Source organism: Schistocerca serialis, chromosome 2 (assembly GCF_023864345.2).
Source record: "Schistocerca serialis cubense isolate TAMUIC-IGC-003099 chromosome 2, iqSchSeri2.2, whole genome shotgun sequence".
Classification (NCBI taxonomy): domain Eukaryota; kingdom Metazoa; phylum Arthropoda; class Insecta; order Orthoptera; family Acrididae; genus Schistocerca; species Schistocerca serialis.
Window position 1 is genome coordinate 439,836,225 of NC_064639.1, and position 18,987 is coordinate 439,855,211.

Here is an 18,987-nt window from a genome sequence, read left to right on the forward strand (position 1 = left end):
TTTCTTTGAATTTAAATCGCATGTGGTCTACTCTTACATAATCAGACTGTAAGGACTGGAGACTCTCTCTTAGGAGGGTGTCAAGAGAATCGTTATTTGTTTCTTTAAATAGACCTATTTTTCGTATGTTTTTACTGGTTTTGGATGTTATGATATTAAGTCATGCTACTACAACTGTGTGTCACTAATCCCTGCATTCATTTTGACGCTCCTTCAACACAAAATCCGTGATCGGGTACACTCCACGTTCGAGCAAATGATTCTTTCTGTAACTTAGTAATTAATTAGAGCACAGAACATTCACTGGGCGCTTTGGACGTGCTGTAAGTTTTTGACGTTTTCGTGACGCCAGTCCTGTTTGCAGGTGACGTGTCGTCCGTACTGTGTCCGAGATGGCTGGCCTGAAGCTGTACTCGGTCAGTGACAGTCCCCCGTCGACGGCTGTCAAGATGGCGCTCGAGGCTCTAGCACTCGAGTACACCAACATGGAGGTGGACTTCGCAGCCGGAGAGCACCTCAGCGAAGAGTTTTCCAAGGTATGGCGCCACGACACCTTGCAGTCATTAGGACGCCAAAAACCGATCTTTGTGTACGAGGAGAGTCGAATGATACAACAGTGCACCGCAACATACGTTCCTGAACAATGTTGAATTCCTTATCATTCTACTGAAGACTGTTGAGTCTGACCATAACCACCTAAAAATACTTTTAGCAGTACTTGTAATAAAATAAAATAAGCTTTTGAAAATATTTGTGATTGTTTGCGGTAACCCGCAACGATCTTGAACTAATGAAGGTGCTAATTACTAATAATTCTTGCCTATAGAATTAGAGGCGTGACAGAGTGAAGTTTGGTAAGTCGTAAAGCAACTAAAATCGCGCAGGATTGGGTAACTCATAGCTTTCACATGAACTTTGAGATAGAATTGATCCTTATTCTTCCCACAGTTTGTTGTAGATGTATTGGATAATAGATTATTCTCTATCAGTGGAAATGCACACCTCAAAACAGCTTTTCAAAGCTGTGGCAGAACAGATACAGTTAAACATAACCATAGCATGTCAGTTTGTAGGAACGTGCTTTGTTCTCACGTATAACAACTTCTCTGAATGCTGAACTGCCCGTTCGCAAGAATCATGTCGCCTTCTTAACACAGAACTTGTGAGTAGTTCGTTCTTCTTCCTTTAGAAATTCAAATGATTGCTGAATACTCGACCCAAGTTGATACTGTGAACCTTGCCTTCCAGAAAGCCTTTAATACTGTCCTGTACTACTGAGCACTGTTTCTTGTCGAAACACAACTCAGGAAGTCTTCCCTAACTGGGAGACATGGGAAGGAGTAGGGTATTCATCGTGGAAGCATAATATGATCGTCGCCATTGTTCACAGGATGCTCACATCATCAGAAAGTTGTTTAGAAATGTAGGAAAAGCTGCAGGTAATCCTTACGGGGAGAAAGGACTGTCGTAGCTGATGCTCGTCAGTTGAAATGGCCACAAATATCCATCTAGAGCTGTTTCAGTTGGAACAACGACATAACTCTTATTATGGATGTGAATAAGATGACAAACAGATGCATACATGCAACTCATCCACCATTTCTTGGTCGTTTTGGCAGTTTAGAAACTCTGTAAAGTTCTGTTAATGGAAGAAATAGGAAAACTTGCAAAACGAGCCGCTGGTTTGTCACGTGTTTGGTCAGAAATTGTGAAACTGTACGAAAAAAAAGCAACTTATCCTCGAAAAAGATTAGTATTGAAATTGTAGAGAACGCTAATGCACTGGTATTTTATCCTGTTTCGAAACGTACTTGCTGTACTGTCTAGTTTATTACGACAACTGCCCTGTGCTTGGATAACGGAACAGTATATTGGCGACTGCCAGACGTATCTTTGTCCTTCGCTACATATCGTACACAAATACTGGATTCACATCCTGTCAAATGTAAGCATAGAACGCACACACATTAGTCATATGCTCTGTCTCAATCATACTTCATAGTAACATATTCAAACAAGGTAGCACGTTTTTAAAGCCCAGACATATCAAGATTGTACTGATGTGAATAAATCTCAGTAATGCATGTGTAGGCAGAATAAGCAAACAAGTATTTGACAAATTATGTCAGATAAGTAAGTAGACTGTACAGAGTCCTCCGTTGTGAAATCAATTGTGATGCTTGCTTTTATGATTAATGACCTGTGATAACAGACGACTCCAAGAAATGATTCCGTTAATCATTTAATATCCGACCCTCCAAAACTAGTTGATAAACGTAAATTGTTTACTGTTCTGCTCGCGCTATCTGTATGAAGAAATACGTGATATTACAATGCAGTTAAGTTTCAGTGGTTTGTATAATGCTGTTACCAAACTGTCAATCAAATACTTCACTCGTCTCAAAAGCTGACTGTTTATATTATAGTCTATTAATTATGAGTTTTTCCTTTCTCTCTTTTTGTTTTGCTTATATAACAGTGAGTTTTCTTGAGAATGATAACCATCTACCTTTTACTAGATTTATTTCTGATTGTACATTAGTACTGGTAGCTGTAAATTTTATGCCTTTAAATAAATTTTGTCATACGAGGACGTCAATATCTGTACCGCCTTTTGGGGATGACGTATCCTCACTGGTGCTGCAGTAAAATCTGTGACGTCCGCTACACCAGGACAAAATGAACATCTTGGCAATAACGTACTTGCTAAAGTTAATATCACGTTAAATCTTAGGGTTTTGAAGTTCTGCAGTGAGAGTCCACCGGCCGATAGTTCGCGACGTGCTGAAAGCCTCAGCAGTTCCAACTAATACTAGAACAGCTGTTTGGTGTTCAGTTAGGGCAATATACAGTTAACACAGCCAGTGCCCGTTGAAAGTTTATTTTATTACTGTGTTCACAGTTTAGTCCACACACGCAACACGTAAAGTGCAGGAATGGCCGGTACAGTCAGTCAGCTTCTGTCTGCTTAAACTTCACTGTGCTGTGCACAGCGTGTCTGCATAAACACGTATCCTCCTCCCTATAAGGCAACTCACTTCCTCTTGTTTCAACAACAAACTCTCCTGAATCTTGACATCATTTTACTCACATAAAATATCTCCTGAAATGAGCCATCGAGTAATCTTACATATAGAATAATATTTTTGGATCATTTTATAATTACAACCCAGACAGTATTTTACATATGTGGAAACCAGAGTATAATTCTACAGTTTGTCACATGACAAAAAAAGCCATAAGAGGAATTTTACACAATAAAATTTAAATATGAACAAATGAATGCATATAAAAATCAGCTGGTTATCTTAATTAATAAAAATACATCCGTTTCAAATACTTCTTAAATACGTCACGAAATATGTTTACTACTCTTACAAATACCTTCAGTTTGGAACCGCGCGACCGCTGCGGTCGCAGGTTCGAATCCTGCCTCGGACGTGGATGTGTGTGATGTCCTTATGTTAATTAGGTTTAAGTAGTTCTAAGTTCTAGGGGACTGATGACCTCAGAAGTTAGGTCCCATAGTGCTCAGAGCCATTTGAACCATTTGAACAAATACCTCACATAATACAAAGGGAAATAAAATAGAGAAATTAGCTACGTACGGATGGGTACATTTACGTGTACATCCATACAACCACTGTGAAGTCAGTGGCAGCGAGTACGTCAAATTTTACCCGATATTAGAGTTTTTTCCCGTTCCACGTATGGAACTCGGGAAGGATGAAAGGATGACTGTTTGTATGCGTCTGTTTGTCCTATTATCAGTCTAGTCTTGTCCTTACGAACCCTACGGGGGCGATATGTAGGGGGATCTAATATATTCCTAGAGTAGTATTGAAAGCCGATTCCTGAAACTTTGCAAGTAGCCTTCCTTGGGGTAGTTTACGTCTACCTTTAAGTGTCTGCCAGTTCAGTCCTTTCAACATCTCCATGACACTCTCTATCACTTCAAATAAACCTGCGACCATTCGTGCTGCCCTTCTCTGTGCGCGTTCGGTATCTCTTGATAGTCCTATATGGCGTGGAACCCACTCGTTTGATCGTCATACTTACATGGGTCGTACGAGTGCTTTGTAAGCAATCTCCTTTGTAGACTGATTGAATTTCCCGGGTATTCTACAACATGAACCGAATTTGCTACCTGTTTTATCAACAACTGATTCTGTATGATAGTTCCATTTCATGTCCCCTCAAAGTATTAGACCCAGTATTCGTATGATTTTTACCGAGTCTATTGTGACTCGTTGATACTGTAGCAATAGGATACTGCGGGCTTTGGTTTTTTGAAGTGCACAGTTTTACATTTCTGAACATTTAATGCAAGTTGACAATCACTGCACCACTTTGAAATTTTATCAATGTCTTACTGAATATTTGTACAGCTTCGTTCAGGATGTACTTCCTTCTGACTTACTGTATCATCTGTGAAAATTCTGAGGTTACAGTTAATATTGTATAGAAAGTCATTAATATACAACACGAACAGTAAGGGACCGAATATACTTACCTATGGTACACCTGTTCTGTCACTTACTCGCCTTCCATGATAACATGCTGCGTCCTCCCCACTGGGAAATGTTCAGTCCACTCACAAATTTCGCTTGATACCACATACGACTGTAGGTTAGATAATAACCTTACATTTGGTACTGATTCAAATGCTTTTCGGCAGTCAAGTAATATTACATCTTCTTGACTGCATCGACAATTAGTATCCAGTATGTCATGTTAGAAAATTAAGGCTTTGGATTTCAGGTGATCAACATTTTCGGAATTCATGGTAGGCTGGTGTGACCAGTGCTTTCTTCCAACCACTGGGAAGAGTTCTTTTTTTTGATGGGTGGGGGGGGGGGGGGGGGGGAGCTATGGTATATTTTAGTTAAATGAGGAGCTAAATCGTTCTCAGATTCGATATTTCTGATTTCGTTTTGCTACTCTCAATATCAGTTCCTGTCTCGTCCGTGATGATGATGATGTTTGGTGTATGGGGCGCTCAACTGCGCGGTTATCAGCGCCCATGTCTTGTCCGTGAGTGACTGGGCACTAACTTTAATGCCACTAAGAGCCTTTACATACGGTCAGAATTTCTTTGGATGTTATGAAAGATCTTTTGACAATATTCTACTACGGTAGTCACTGAAGGCATCTTAGCAGCGCCTCTGTACCTATATTCCTACGCTTTGTTTTACATCTATTTTGCAGTAGTCTCCGTTTCCTTAGAAGTTTATTTACAGTGACTGTATACAAGGGGAGGGGGGGGGGTCTTTCCCATTATGAACTGTTCTACTGGGTACTTATTTTTTTTTTTTTAGGTTGAGACGCAGTTCTCCTGCATGCTCCCTATCCTGAGGTAAAATTTCGTGTTTGTCATTGAGATATGACTCTAATGCTTCATTGTCTAGTTCGCTGAATGTGTTTCTACTTGTTTTAGTTTCCCTTCCTACATCGTTATTCATTGTCGGTAGAACTGCCTCAAGAGCGGAATCCTCAAGAGGGTAGGTCTTTCTGTCACCATTAGGTCTAATACATTTCCGTGATCAGTGGGGTTTTGATCTACCTCTTCTAGGCAGTTTTCGGAGAAGGCATTTAGTAATACTTTACAGGCTGTCTTGTCACTCCCACCACTAAAAAAACTGTAATTATCCAACTTGATTTTTGGATGTACCAGTCATACCAGTAATTTTATCTTTCCGTAATCGGGTATAACTTGGTATTGTTTCGTTAAGTTCTTTACATGAAATATTTAACAAGGTCTTGTGGCCTGCTGCTACATTTGTACGTTTAGATGTCTAAGAAATAGACGAAGCATCCACAAATAGCCATCCCATACAGTTTGTAGTCACCGCTTAGCACATGTGTAACATTGATGTATTGATATCCTGAAGTGTGACATAACGGAATAAGAGAAATCTCTAGGTAGCACACATGGATGGTGTTGGCCTACCTGTATTACGTATTCCTAGCGTTTGCCGCTGTAATTCGCATACATCTTACCAGTGACAATGCTAAACGAGGCCGATACATAGCTGTTCTACAAAACATTGCTGCATACGTCCTTATTCATACTACTGTTATCATTCGGTTAGGAAATGTTTCTAGGCTGGCTTTCTACATTCAGAAGAAAGTTCGTATTTTCTGGATTAAGATGTAATGAGCCACGACATTTCTATCACTACTTATGTACACTACAAACTACTCCCCCTTTCCTAGTGAAGTAGTTACGATATTAGAAAAAGAATAGATTGTTCGCCGCAACCACCCGCATTTAACTTTGTTAATTTTTTACACATACGCTTAGAGGCTTAAATCGCTTACCGTCAGGCACATGCCGCGTACAAAGAAGAACAGACTTGTGCCATGTCATAAATGTCATGAAAACTTCGTACAGATAAACATCAACGCCAATATTATATATATCAAATATTTTACAAGATTCACGTCGTACAAAATTACTACATGATTTTTTTGTCAATGTGAACATTCTATTGTTATTAGGCTCTTACCTTATACAGTCATAGTAGATATGTTCTACAAATATTTGTTTTCACACAGAACAGTTATGAAATGTAGTTTCCATATGGTTAAATATGTCATCCACATATGATACACTTCTGAATTTTATTAGGATTCTAAGCGTATTTAATCTATAGGATTCTCCTGGTTAAAATTCTTGCCTTCCTGTCCTACTGTGTTACATTCTGAAATTGTGAATGACCATTCTCAGTAGCCATTGTCCACTTCAAGTTTTTAATTTAAACCGACAGAGATGATCTCAGTATTGTTCATACAGCATTACTTCTCTGAACAGTTTCGGCAGAGACATATTTGGAAACATTTTCACCTCCACTTACCATTTTAAATTTTGGAACTTACTCCTGTACTCAACCCACACCATTTTTCAATTATTCCTGTAGTTAAGAAGAAACAAAGGAACATGTGCTGAGTATATACCATGAATTTACATTCATCTGAATTTTGGAAGAACATCTTTGCCTCCTGGAAAATGTCACGAAATGGCATTATTACATCTGTATGAAGGATAGTAATACAGTATACGGTATCTCTAGTGAGTGATCGTTCGACATGAAAATTAGTTTACTTTGCTTATTTTCATTCGCTTATGTCGTATGGTATTATATTTTGACGTTCGGGCAATAGGGGTTGTAAGTTTACGAACCTCTTGTCGACCCCTCTTCACGAGTCCGGGTATTTCGACATTGGGCTTTAAATATATACATTTCTTACTGTCATTTCTTGTTAAAAATATTAGCTTATTCCCAAGAATACTCGGCAGCGATCAAACCTGCATTTGGATCGAACTTCCTTAACTCTTGTGCAGAAAGGTGTGCAGTATACTGCTGCTTCCATTTTCAACAAGCTACCGCTCGAATTCAAAAATCTTTGCAGTAATCCAACCGCTTTCAAATCGAAACTAAAGAGTTTCCACATGGGTCACTCCTTCTATTCTGTCAAGGAGTTCCATTAAAAATTAAGCTGATTCTTATTGTATTATTGACTGCGCTTACTTAAACTTATGGACTGACTTTTTTCGGGTTCTTAAACATTTAGTTTTTATCTGTTATTACTTTTATGTTGTAATTTCATGTACTGACATGACCTTGGAGATTTCCTTCTCAACTTGTTTCTAAGAAACTTGACATGTAAATAAATAAGCATACGTCGGATTGCACAATAATTCCTTGTCTGATAGCAATGAAATAAGATCTGCTAAAAGTGCTCTAAATATTAAATACAAGCGATCTAAGGATAAACTCATAAATCTGAACGGAAATTAACTTAGTTAAATACATAATCAGTTGTTATAAAATTCACTATTAGGTCATTACCTTTCTCAACATGGAACAATGTGATCTTTGCTTAGTAAAAAACATGATTATATCCTTGTAAGAAAAGCATATATAAGATTCCGTGATATGTTCTACAAGGAAAATCCAAAATCCAGCGTCTCAATGGTATCTGCGCCTTCTCTTAGATATTGCTCTTCTTGCTCTCTGCCCATAGTTTCGGCATTTGTCGCTTCGCTTAAGAGAGAATATATCAGCCCCGGGTGATGGACTTTACAACTCAGATGGGCTTAATGCCTGGCTAATACACACATCGCACGCTAAGCAACTTACAGGAGTGACTTTGCCTACGATTTCGGCGTTAGGCAACTGGGTGGTCGGTGCTGCCAAGCAGTGTCGTTTGCTTACAGGGTAAACCGATGTCCGCTGCCGAGCCTCAGCTGTGAAAAATAGCGCCAAATAGTCTACTGTCTCGTTTCGGTCGTTTTTAAACTTGAGAAACCGTGAAGGTGACCGATATGAAGGCTACTGACCGTAGGTTGAGTGATAATGGCGCGTTCAAGTAGAAAGACGTCAGAGGACTTGACACCCTATACAAAGTGGGTCAGGAATTTCCGGCGCTTGCGACGTACCATGCATGAAGGTGACTAAGTAACACTACCAGGCAAAGTGTCTTTTGCACATGGCAGCTACCACACAAAAACAGTTGACTGCTGCGATTTAAAAGAAATTTTTTTATTTCTGCGGAGAGCGGCTGTATCCATGTGTGAAGTTAGTATTCTAATAAATGTTTTGGTTTTTAATTCCGCGTCATATTTTGCCCTACGGTGTTTCTCAGTATATTATAAGGAAATATTACTACTAAAAGAGTTAAATGTTTCGTATCTTACAGTCTCACGTCAGCACCTTATGATTAATTGATTATTATTCCGTTATTTGCCATGATCAATGTAATGTTTTGAAATTAATTTACCAAACAACATACAATTTTGAATGGTAGAATGTGCTCGCTGGACATTTTACGTTTGGTACACTTTGTCTTACTTTTTTCGCATGTGAAATGTGAGTAAGACTAAGTGAAACTTGGGTGGTAGCCCATTAATCCCTCCTTTCCAGTGAATAAACTTATTTATTAACTGGCGGAATCACTGTCGAAATCGCTGCACTCCAAGAATCTTCAATTCAAATGCAGTGTAAACAAAATTTGCATGACATTTATAGTTAACTTTCATTTTCAAAGAGTCTTTTTGATCCAGACTAAGTGAGTTATTTACAGTCTGCAGTGTGAGATTTACTCAACAGAAACAGTGTTAAATAACAAGAAATCTTCTGAAGTTTTTTGTTTCTTCTTTTAATAGAGTTCACACGTTATTGTAACAGGAAGTTTTTTGTATGCAATACAGAAACGTCTGTGAAACAGTAGAGTGAACATTCGTCATGCCTGAAGGACAACCGCGACCAATGATTGAGTCCGCATCATCATGTTATGGACAGAGGGCTTGTCAACCAGGGAAACTACTCGACGTGTCCACAGGCGTTAAAATGATGTGGTGCCAATATGGAATCGACTCCAGCTGACAGGTAATGTTGAGGACTCACATCGCACAGGCTGTTCATGTCCGACAGGTCCACAGGACGGTCGATATCTACTACTTTCGAGTCAAAGCATCCGTGGGCCGAGTACCCGGGACTGAATTCGGCTTTCGAAGAAGCAAAATGACGGCATGTATCGCATCAGACTGTCAGGAGACGATTGCGTGATATGAACATGGCGACCACTAGGTCACACATCACAATTCCATGGGCTTCGGGACAGATGGGCAAGAAATCAGTGCAGTATGGACGCTTCAGGATTGGCATCAGGTGTTGGTTGCGGACGAATCTAGGATTTCTTTGTATCCTGATTATCGCGGACAACGAGTTTGGAGACAACCTATTAATATAGACTACGGAGGCCAAAAACACGAATAAAAAACCAATAATATCCAACGCCCTCAACACTGTGTCCCACATGTGCAACAAGATAGTGGTGGAGTGAAGTTCAGCGATGGTATTGCATGGGACCACCGTGCAATTCTCATGGTTGTTGAGAGTGGGTCCCACTGCTTTATGCTACACGGACGAGATTCTGCAACCAATACTGGAACAGTATTGCCAACACATTGGTGGCAATTTCATCTTGTTGAATGAAAACCTACGTGCTATCGTGCTGTTCTGGTGACTTCGTTCTTACAGAATGCTAACTAAGATCACTAAAATGGAGTTGCCTGCCGGTGTGTGTAAATTCCGAAGGGACCGAACTGCGGTGATCATCGGTCCATAGACTTACACACTACTTAAACTAACTTATGCTAAGGACAGCACACACACCCTTGCTCGAGGGAGTACTCGACCCTCCGCCGCGAGGGGCCGGGCAATTCGTGGCATGGCGCGTCTAACCGCGCGGCCACTCCGCGCGGCTAGCCTGCCTGTTTCTGGAACATGAACCCAATGGAAATTGTGTGGGGTAGATTAAGGCGAGTTGTTTTTGGACGTTGATAACTACCATGTATACTGCGTTACTTACGCACAATCGTCACTGTAGGTTGGGACAGTTCGGAATAGGGCTGACCTGATGTTCCCATCGGTCGTTCGCCTAGGCAAACTGAAGCCTGTATCCGAGCAAGGAAACTTTACACCACGTATTGATGTTGCTCGGGAGTGTTGTGAAACTTCCCCATTGGAAACAGACGATTTTGCAGTTCCACATATTTTTGTCGTATGGATACATTGTAAGTGGCTATACATGCAGGCCTCACAGCCATATTCTTATTTTTTGTGCCATGAATTTAGAATTAAAGGAGTGATGTAAAACCTTTGTTGATGGGTGTATATTAATGAAATCTTCTAGGTTATTACCCTAGTAGTTGCGCCATGCTGTCGCAAGGTTTCGACCTTGAGGGTAAGTCTCGATTTCATCTACAGACTCCTTTGTTGATGATCCAATGGGTGGGCTAGTAGCTTGCCTTCGGGAAAGACGTCACTGCCTGTGGTGGACAGCTACTCCGGTTGGTTACGTGGGACGAGATTGGAGGGGGAGGGGGTGGGGGTGTTCCAGGCGTCAAGTCTTGGTACAGCCTACCTATTTCGCTCGCTGTCGCCATCCCTTTCACATCGGAACTTTCCTAAGCGGAGACGAATTAGGTACTGTTGTACAACATGAGCGGAATGTATGTAAAGCCACTGATAGCGACATCGACATAAGGCAGATTATTATGGCCCGGCGCTTAGGAAAGAGAGTCTTGGGAACAGTGAAAGTAATCGCCTGTAGTGAAAGACCGTGGAAAAGCGTCTTATCACAAAAAGTGTAGGACGCAGACTTACCGTCTCTGTAGAGCAGGATGGGCGACTATCTGTGGCAGATCTGATAATATGGAACATTTTTGGTGTAGGAATAAGGGTTTTCGGAGCAGAACACTGATCACACATTTTTAATCACGGGGACCGCAGCAGAGGATCCCTGCGTGTCCCACGTTGACTCAACAACATCGTCAATTAAAATTTCAGTAGACGCGGGATCATCGAGATTGTACCGTTGATCAATGGAAGCGTGTCGCAGGTCGGATGAATCTCGATTCTTGTTTCAGCAGGTCGATGGTCTTGTCTGGATACGTCATAATCCAGGAAACCAGCTGTTCGGAACATGCACAGCACCGCGGAAGCAGGACGGTGGGGATAGTATTATGCCACGGGGTACATTGACCTTGGCTTCCATGGAACATATAGCGTAATCGGATTTACCTTGACAGCTGCGAAGAACACTATTGCGCACCACCTGCATTCCTTCATGCTTGACGGCGCCGGCCTCTTCCAGATGGACAATTACTCGCGTCTCAGAGGCAGGACAGTGCTCGATCCCTTCTCTGCTCCCTGGGAGCTTCGAGCACATGTCGTTTTTTGGTCGGTACGTCAGTTTAGTGACTGATTTTGGACCCACACGAAGGAATGCGCACGGAAGACCTCCGTAAGCAGTCTCCACCACTTTATAAAGTTTTTGTAGTTCTTTTACATGAGGTCGTGTATTGGGCAACACTGAGAGACAAACAAAACGACGTGGCACCAAGGAATTATTCCAATGGGACGGAAATCGATAGATGTGAGATATACAGGGTGTTACAAAAAGGTATGGCCAAACTTTCAGGAAACATTCCTCACACACAAAGAAAATATGTTATGTGGACATGTGTCCGGAAACGTTTACTTTCCATGTTAGAGCTCATTTTATTACTTCTCTTCAAATCACATTAATCATGGAATGGAAACACACAGCAACAGAACGTACCAGCGTACTTTGTTACAGGAAATGTTCAAAATGTCCTCCGTTAGCGAGGATACATGCATCCACCCTCCGTCGCATGGAATCCCTGATGCAGTTGTCTTGTGACAGCCAGAGCGACAGCACCAGCAGCAGCGAGTACTGTTTGTATAAAGCGTTTATTTTGCATTTTGTTTACGACCTTCCACTAAGGAAGGGGTTCTATTTGTGTTTATCTGCTCTGCATAGTAACTAACAGTTCTTGATAAAACTTTACGTAGTTTTCGTGTTAGATTTCTTAGTGTTTTCTTGATCGTTTAGAACAGAAAGCGCCCTAAAACCGTCTTTTGTTTGTTTCGCGGCCGTTAGCCACTAGTCACCTGAATCAGCAGTTGTCTTGTGACAGCCAGAGCGACAGCACCAGCAGCAGCGAGTACTGTTTGTATAAAGCGTTTATTTTGCATTTTGTTTACGACCTTCCACTAAGGAAGGGGTTCTATTTGTGTTTATCTGCTCTGCATAGTAACTAACAGTTCTTGATAAAACTTTATGTAGTTTTCGTGTTAGATTTCTTAGTGTTTTCTTGATCGTTTAGAACAGAAAGCGCCCTAAAACCGTCTTTTGTTTGTTTCGCGGCCGTTAGCCACTAGTCACCTGAATCAGCAGTTGTCTTGTGACAGCCAGAGCGACAGCACCAGCAGCAGCGAGTACTGTTTGTATAAAGCGTTTATTTTGCATTTTGTTTACGACCTTCCACTAAGGAAGGGGTTCTATTTGTGTTTATCTGCTCTGCATAGTAACTAACAGTTCTTGATAAAACTTTACGTAGTTTTCGTGTTAGATTTCTTAGTGTTTTCTTGATCGTTTAGAACAGAAAGCGCCCTAAAACCGTCTTTTGTTTGTTTCGCGGCCGTTAGCCACTAGTCACTTGAATCAGCAGTTGTCTTGTGACAGCCAGAGCGACAGCACCAGCAGCAGCGAGTACTGTTTGTATAAAGCGTTTTTGTACTTATTGGCTGCGCTTAGCTTTTAAATAGTTTTTCTGGGAAAACCTAGCGTAGTTTTCGCGTCTCGTATTTCAGTGAGTGTTTCTTGATTATCAGAGTAGCTCATCAGAAGATTATCTTGGGAATTTGTCACCGTATAGAGTAGGGTAAACATAGTCATGTGTAGGGGCTGTGGTTGTTGTGAGCGGACGCAAGGAGAATTGGCCACTCTTCGGGGGCAGGTGGAATCTTTGTCTGTTAGGCTCATCGAGCTCGAGGCGCAGGCGTCGGCTCGTAGTGGCGTTGGGGCAACTGTGGTGAGACCTATGCCTACTTCGGTGGCCTTGGAATCACATGGAACCCCTGATGTCACTGCGTCTTCCGGCAGTGAGCATCTTACCGGTCAGCCATCACTCCAGGGTGAATGGCGGACAGTGGTGGGCTCGCGCGTGCCTGGCCGAAAGGCGAAGGTGGGATCTGGCCGCGTGGCAGCTGCCTTACCCCTTTCCAACAGGTACGGGGTGCTTCCTAGTGGTGATGACATCGTTTCCGAGCCACCACAGGGTGCCTCGCCTGTTGGGCCAGTGGCCGATTCTCCGGCAAGGTCCCGACAGTCACAGAGGGCGGGCCTATTAGTTATAGGGAGCTCCAACGTTAGGCGGGTTATGGAGCCCCTCAGGAAAATAGCGGGTAGGTCGGGGAAGAATGCCAGTGTGCACTCGGTGTGCTTGCCGGGGGGTCTCGTCCGTAATGTGGAGGAGGCCCTTCCGGCAGCTATTGAACGCACTGGGTGTGACCGGCTGCAGATAGTAGCACATGTCGGAACGAATGACGCCTGCCGCTTGGGTTCTGAGGCCATCCTTGGTTCCTTCCGGCGGCTGGCTGATTTGGTGAAGACAACCAGCATCGCACGCGGAGTGCAAGCTGAGCTTAATATCTGCAGCATAGTGCCCAGAGTCGATCGCGGTCCTCTGGTTTGGAGCCGTGTGGAGGGTCTAAACCAGAGGCTCAGACGACTCTGCGACTATAATGGTTGCAAATTCATCGACCTCCGTTATTGGGTGGAGAACTGTAGGGCCCCCCTAGACAGGTCAGGCGTGCACTACACACCGGAAGCAGCTACTAGGGTAGCAGAGTACGTGTGGCGTGCACACTGGGGTTTTTTAGGTTAGAGGGACCCCCCCTTGGGCGAAACGATAAAATACCTGACGGCTTATCAGAGAGGACATTATCATCGTTGATAAAGAATGTCCGTCCTCAGAGACCAAAAACAGGAAAAGTTAACGTAATATTGGTAAACTGCAGGAGTATCCAGGGCAAGGTTCCTGAATTAGTATCTCTTATTGAAGGAAATAGTGCGCATATAGTATTAGGAACGGAAAGTTGGTTAAAACCGGAAGTGAACAGTAACGAAATCCTAGACACAGAATGGAATATATACCGCAAGGATAGGATAAACGCCAATGGTGGAGGAGTATTTATAGCAGTAAAGAATTCAATAATATCCAGTGAAGTTATTAGCGAATGCGAATGTGAAATAATCTGGGTTAAGTTAAGTATCAAAGGTGGGTCAGATATGATAGTCGGATGCTTCTATAGACCACCTGCATCAGCAACCGTAGTAGTTGAGCGCCTCAGAGAGAACCTGCAGAACGTCGTGAAGAAGTTTCGTGATCATACTATTGTAATAGGGGGAGACTTCAATCTACCAGGTATAGAATGGGATAGTCACACAATCAGAACTGGAGCCAGGGACAGAGACTCTTGTGACATTATCCTGACTGCCTTGTCCGAGAATTACTTCGAGCAGATAGTTAGAGAACCAACTCGTGAAGCTAACGTTTTAGACCTCATAGCAACAAATAGACCGGAACTTTTCGACTCCGTGAATGTAGAAGAGGGTATCAGTGATCATAAGTCAGTGGTTGCATCAATGACTACAAGTGTAATAAGAAATGCCAAGAAAGGAAGGAAAATATATTTGCTTAACAAGAGTGATAGGGCACAAATCGCAGAATATCTGAGTGACCACCATCAAACGTTCATTTCTGAGGAAGAGGATGTGGAACAAAAATGGAAAAAATTCAGAAACATCGTCCAGTACGCCTTAGATAAGTTCGTACCGACTAAGGTCCAAAGCGAGGGGAAAGATCCACCGTGGTATAACAATCATGTACGAAAGGTACTACGGAAACAAAGAAAGCTTCATCATAGGTTTAAGAGTAGTCGAATCATAGCTGATAAGGAAAAGCTGAACGAAGCGAAAAAGAGCGTAAAGAGAGCAATGAGAGAAGCATTCAACGAATTCGAACATAAAACATTGGCAAACAATCTAAACAAGAACCCTAAAAAGTTTTGGTCATATGTAAAATCGGTAAGCGGATCTAAATCCCCTATTCAGTCACTCGTTGACCACGATGGAACCGAAACAGAGGACGACCGAAGAAAGGCAGAAATACTGAATTCAGTGTTCCGAAACTGTTTCACTGCGGAAAATCGTAACACGGTCCCTGACTTCAGCCGTCGCACGGACGCCAAAATGGAAAATATTGAAATAAACGATATCGGAATTGAAAAACAACTGCTATCACTTAGTAGCGGAAAAGCATCCGGACCAGACGAGATACCCATAAGATTCTACAGTGATTATGCTAAAGAACTTGCCCCCTTTCTATCAGCAATTTATCGTAGATCGCTGGAAGAACGTAAAGTACCTAGCGACTGGAAGAAAGCGCAGGTCGTTCCCATTTTCAAGAAGGGTCATAAATCAGATGCGAATAATTATAGGCCTATTTCGCTTACGTCAATCTGTTGTAGAATAATGGAACATGTTTTGTGTTCTCGTATTATGACGTTCTTAGATAATACAAATCTCCTTCATCATAACCAACATGGATTCCGCAAACAGAGATCATGTGAAACTCAGCTCGCCCTATTTGCCCAAGAAATTCACAGTGCCGTAGACACTGGCGAGCAGATTGATGCCGTATTCCTGGACTTCAGGAAGGCATTTGATACGGTTCCGCACTTACGTTTAGTGAAAAAAATACGAGCTTACGGAATATCGGACCAGGTTTGTGATTGGATTCAGGATTTCCTAGAAGAAAGAACACAACATGTCATTCTTAACGGTTCAAAATCTGCAGATGTAGAGGTAATTTCGGGAGTACCGCAGGGAAGCGTGATAGGACCTTTATTGTTTACAATATACATAAATGACTTAGTTGACAACATCGGTAGCTCCGTGAGGCTATTTGCAGATGACACGGTTGTCTACAAGAAAGTAGCAACATCAGAAGACTCGTACGTACTCCAGGAGGACCTGCAGAGGATTAATGCATGGTGCGACAGCTGGCAGCTTTCCCTAAACGTAGATAAATGTAATATAATGCGCATACATAGGGGCAGAAATCCATTCCAGTACGATTATGCCATAGGTGGTAAATCATTGGAAGCGGTAACGACCGTAAAATACTTAGGAGTTACTATCCGGAGCGATCTGAAGTGGAATGATCACATAAAACAAATAGTGGGAAAAGCAGGCGCCAGGTTGAGATTCATAGGAAGAATTCTAAGAAAATGTGACTCATCGACGAAAGAAGTAGCTTACAAAACGCTTGTTCGTCCGATTCTTGAGTATTGCTCATCAGTATGGGACCCTTACCAGGTTGGATTAATAGAAGAGATAGACATGATCCAGCGAAAAGCAGCGCGATTCGTCATGGGGACATTTAGTCAGCGCGAGAGCGTTACGGAGATGCTGAACAAGCTCCAGTGGCGGACACTTCAAGAAAGGCGTTACGCAATACGGAGAGGTTTATTATCGAAATTACGAGAGAGCACATTCCGGGAAGAGATGGGCAACATATTACTACCGCCCACATATATCTCGCGTAATGATCACAACGAAAAGATCCGAGAAATTAGAGCAAATACGGAGACTTACAAGCAGTCGTTCTTTCCACGCACAATTCGTGAATGGAACAGGGAAGGGGGGATCAGATAGTGGTACAATAAGTACCCTCCGCCACACACCGTAAGGTGGCTCGCGGAGTATAGATGTGGATGTAGATGTAGATGCGCTGAAGCAGCCCTGGAGAATGGCGTATTGTATCACAGCCGTCCACAATACGAGCACGAAGAGTCTCTACATTTGGTACCGGGGTTGCGTAGACAAGAGCATTCAAATGCCCCCGTAAATGAAAGTCAAGAGGGTTAAGGTCAGGAGAGCGTGGAGGCCATGGAATTGGTCCGCCTCTGCCAATCCATCGGTCACCGAATCTGTTGTTGAGAAGCGTACGAACACTTCGACTGAAATGTGCAGGAGCTCCATCGTGCATGAACCACATGTTGTGTCGTACTTGTAAAGGCACATGTTCTAGCAGCACAGTTAGAGTATCCTGTATGAAAGCATGATAACGTGCTCCATTGAGCGTAGGTGGAAGAACATGGGGCCCAATCAAGACATCACCAACAATGCCTGCCCAAACGCTCACAGAAAATCTGTGTTGATGACGTGATTGCACAATTGCGTACGGATTCTCGTCAGCCCACACATGTTGATTGTGAAAATTTACAATTTGATCACGCTGGAATGAAGCCTCATCCGTATAGAGAACATTTTCACTGAAATGAGGATTGACACATTGTTGGATGAACCATTCGCAGAAGTGTACCCGTGGAGGCCAATCAGCTGCTGACAGTGCCTGCACACGCTGTACATGGTAGGGAAACAACTGGTTCTCCCGTAGCACTCTCAACGTTACCTTGTACAGCAGCAACTTCTCTGACGCTGACATTAGGGTTATCGTCAACCGCACGAAGAATTGCCTCGTCCATTGCAGGTGTCCTCGTCGTTCTAGGTCTTCCCCATAGGCTGGAATGTTCCGTGCTCCCTAAGACGCCGATCAATTGCTTCGAACGTCTTCCTGTCGGGACACCTCTGTTCTGGAAATCTGTCTCGATACAAACGTACCGCGCCACGGCTATTGCCCCGTGCTAATCCATACATGAAACGGGCATCTGCCAACTCCGCATTTGTAGACATTGCACTGACTGCAAAACCACGTTCGTGATGAACACTAACCTGTTGATGCTACGTACAGATGTGCTTGATGCTAGTACTGTAGGGCAATGAGTCGCATGTCAACACAAGCACCGAAGTCAACATTACCTTCCTTCAATTGGGCCAACTGGCGGTGAATCAAGGAAGTACAGTACATACTGACGAAACTTAAATAAGCTCTAACATGGAAATTAAGCGTTTCCGGACACATGTCCACATAACATCTTTTCTTTATTTGTGTGTGAAGAATGTCTCCTGGAAGTTTGGCCGTACCTTTTTGTTCAAATGGTTCAAATGGCTCTGAGCACTATAGGACTCAACTGCTGTGGGCATAAGCCCCCTAGAACTTAGAACTACTTAAACCTAACTAACCTAAGGACAGCACACTACACCCAGCCATCACGAGGCAGAGAAAATCCCTGACGCCGCCGGGAATCGAACCCGGGAACCCGGGCGTGGGAAGCGAGAGCGCTACCTCACGACCACGAGATGCGGGCGTACCTTTTTGTAACACCCTCTATGTACAGACAAACAACTGATCACAATTTCAGAAAACTTGGATGATTTATTCGAGGGAAAGAGTTTCACAAATTGAGCAAGTCAATAACGTGTTGGTACATCCCTAACCCTTATGTAAGCAGTTATTCTGATTGCTACCGGTTGGCAGAGTTATTAGTTGTCCTCTTGATGGATAGTGTGCCAAATTCTATCCAACTGGCACGTTAAATCGGCAAAATCCCTTACCGGTAGGAGGGCTGTGTCCATGATGATCCAAATTTTGTCAACGGTGGACAGATTCGGCGAGTTTTCTGGCCAAGGTAGGCTCTAGCA

General features: G+C 42.8%; 1 protein-coding gene across 3 annotated transcripts in view; it reads left to right on the plus strand.

Annotated features, from left to right (window-relative positions):
• The window catches only part of LOC126457314 (glutathione S-transferase 1-1), a 74,339-nt gene that overhangs the window by 26,520 nt on the left and 28,832 nt on the right, over positions 1–18,987 (plus strand). For 2 of the 3 annotated variants that reach the window (XM_050093505.1, XM_050093507.1), the window contains exon 2: positions 365–536. In XM_050093505.1, coding sequence (XP_049949462.1) covers positions 393–536 — 144 coding nt within the window. In that variant the 5' untranslated portion in view covers positions 365–392. Of the gene's footprint in view, positions 1–352; positions 537–18,987 lie in introns of all 3 variants that reach the window. The other variant, XM_050093506.1, reaches the window with a different exon arrangement.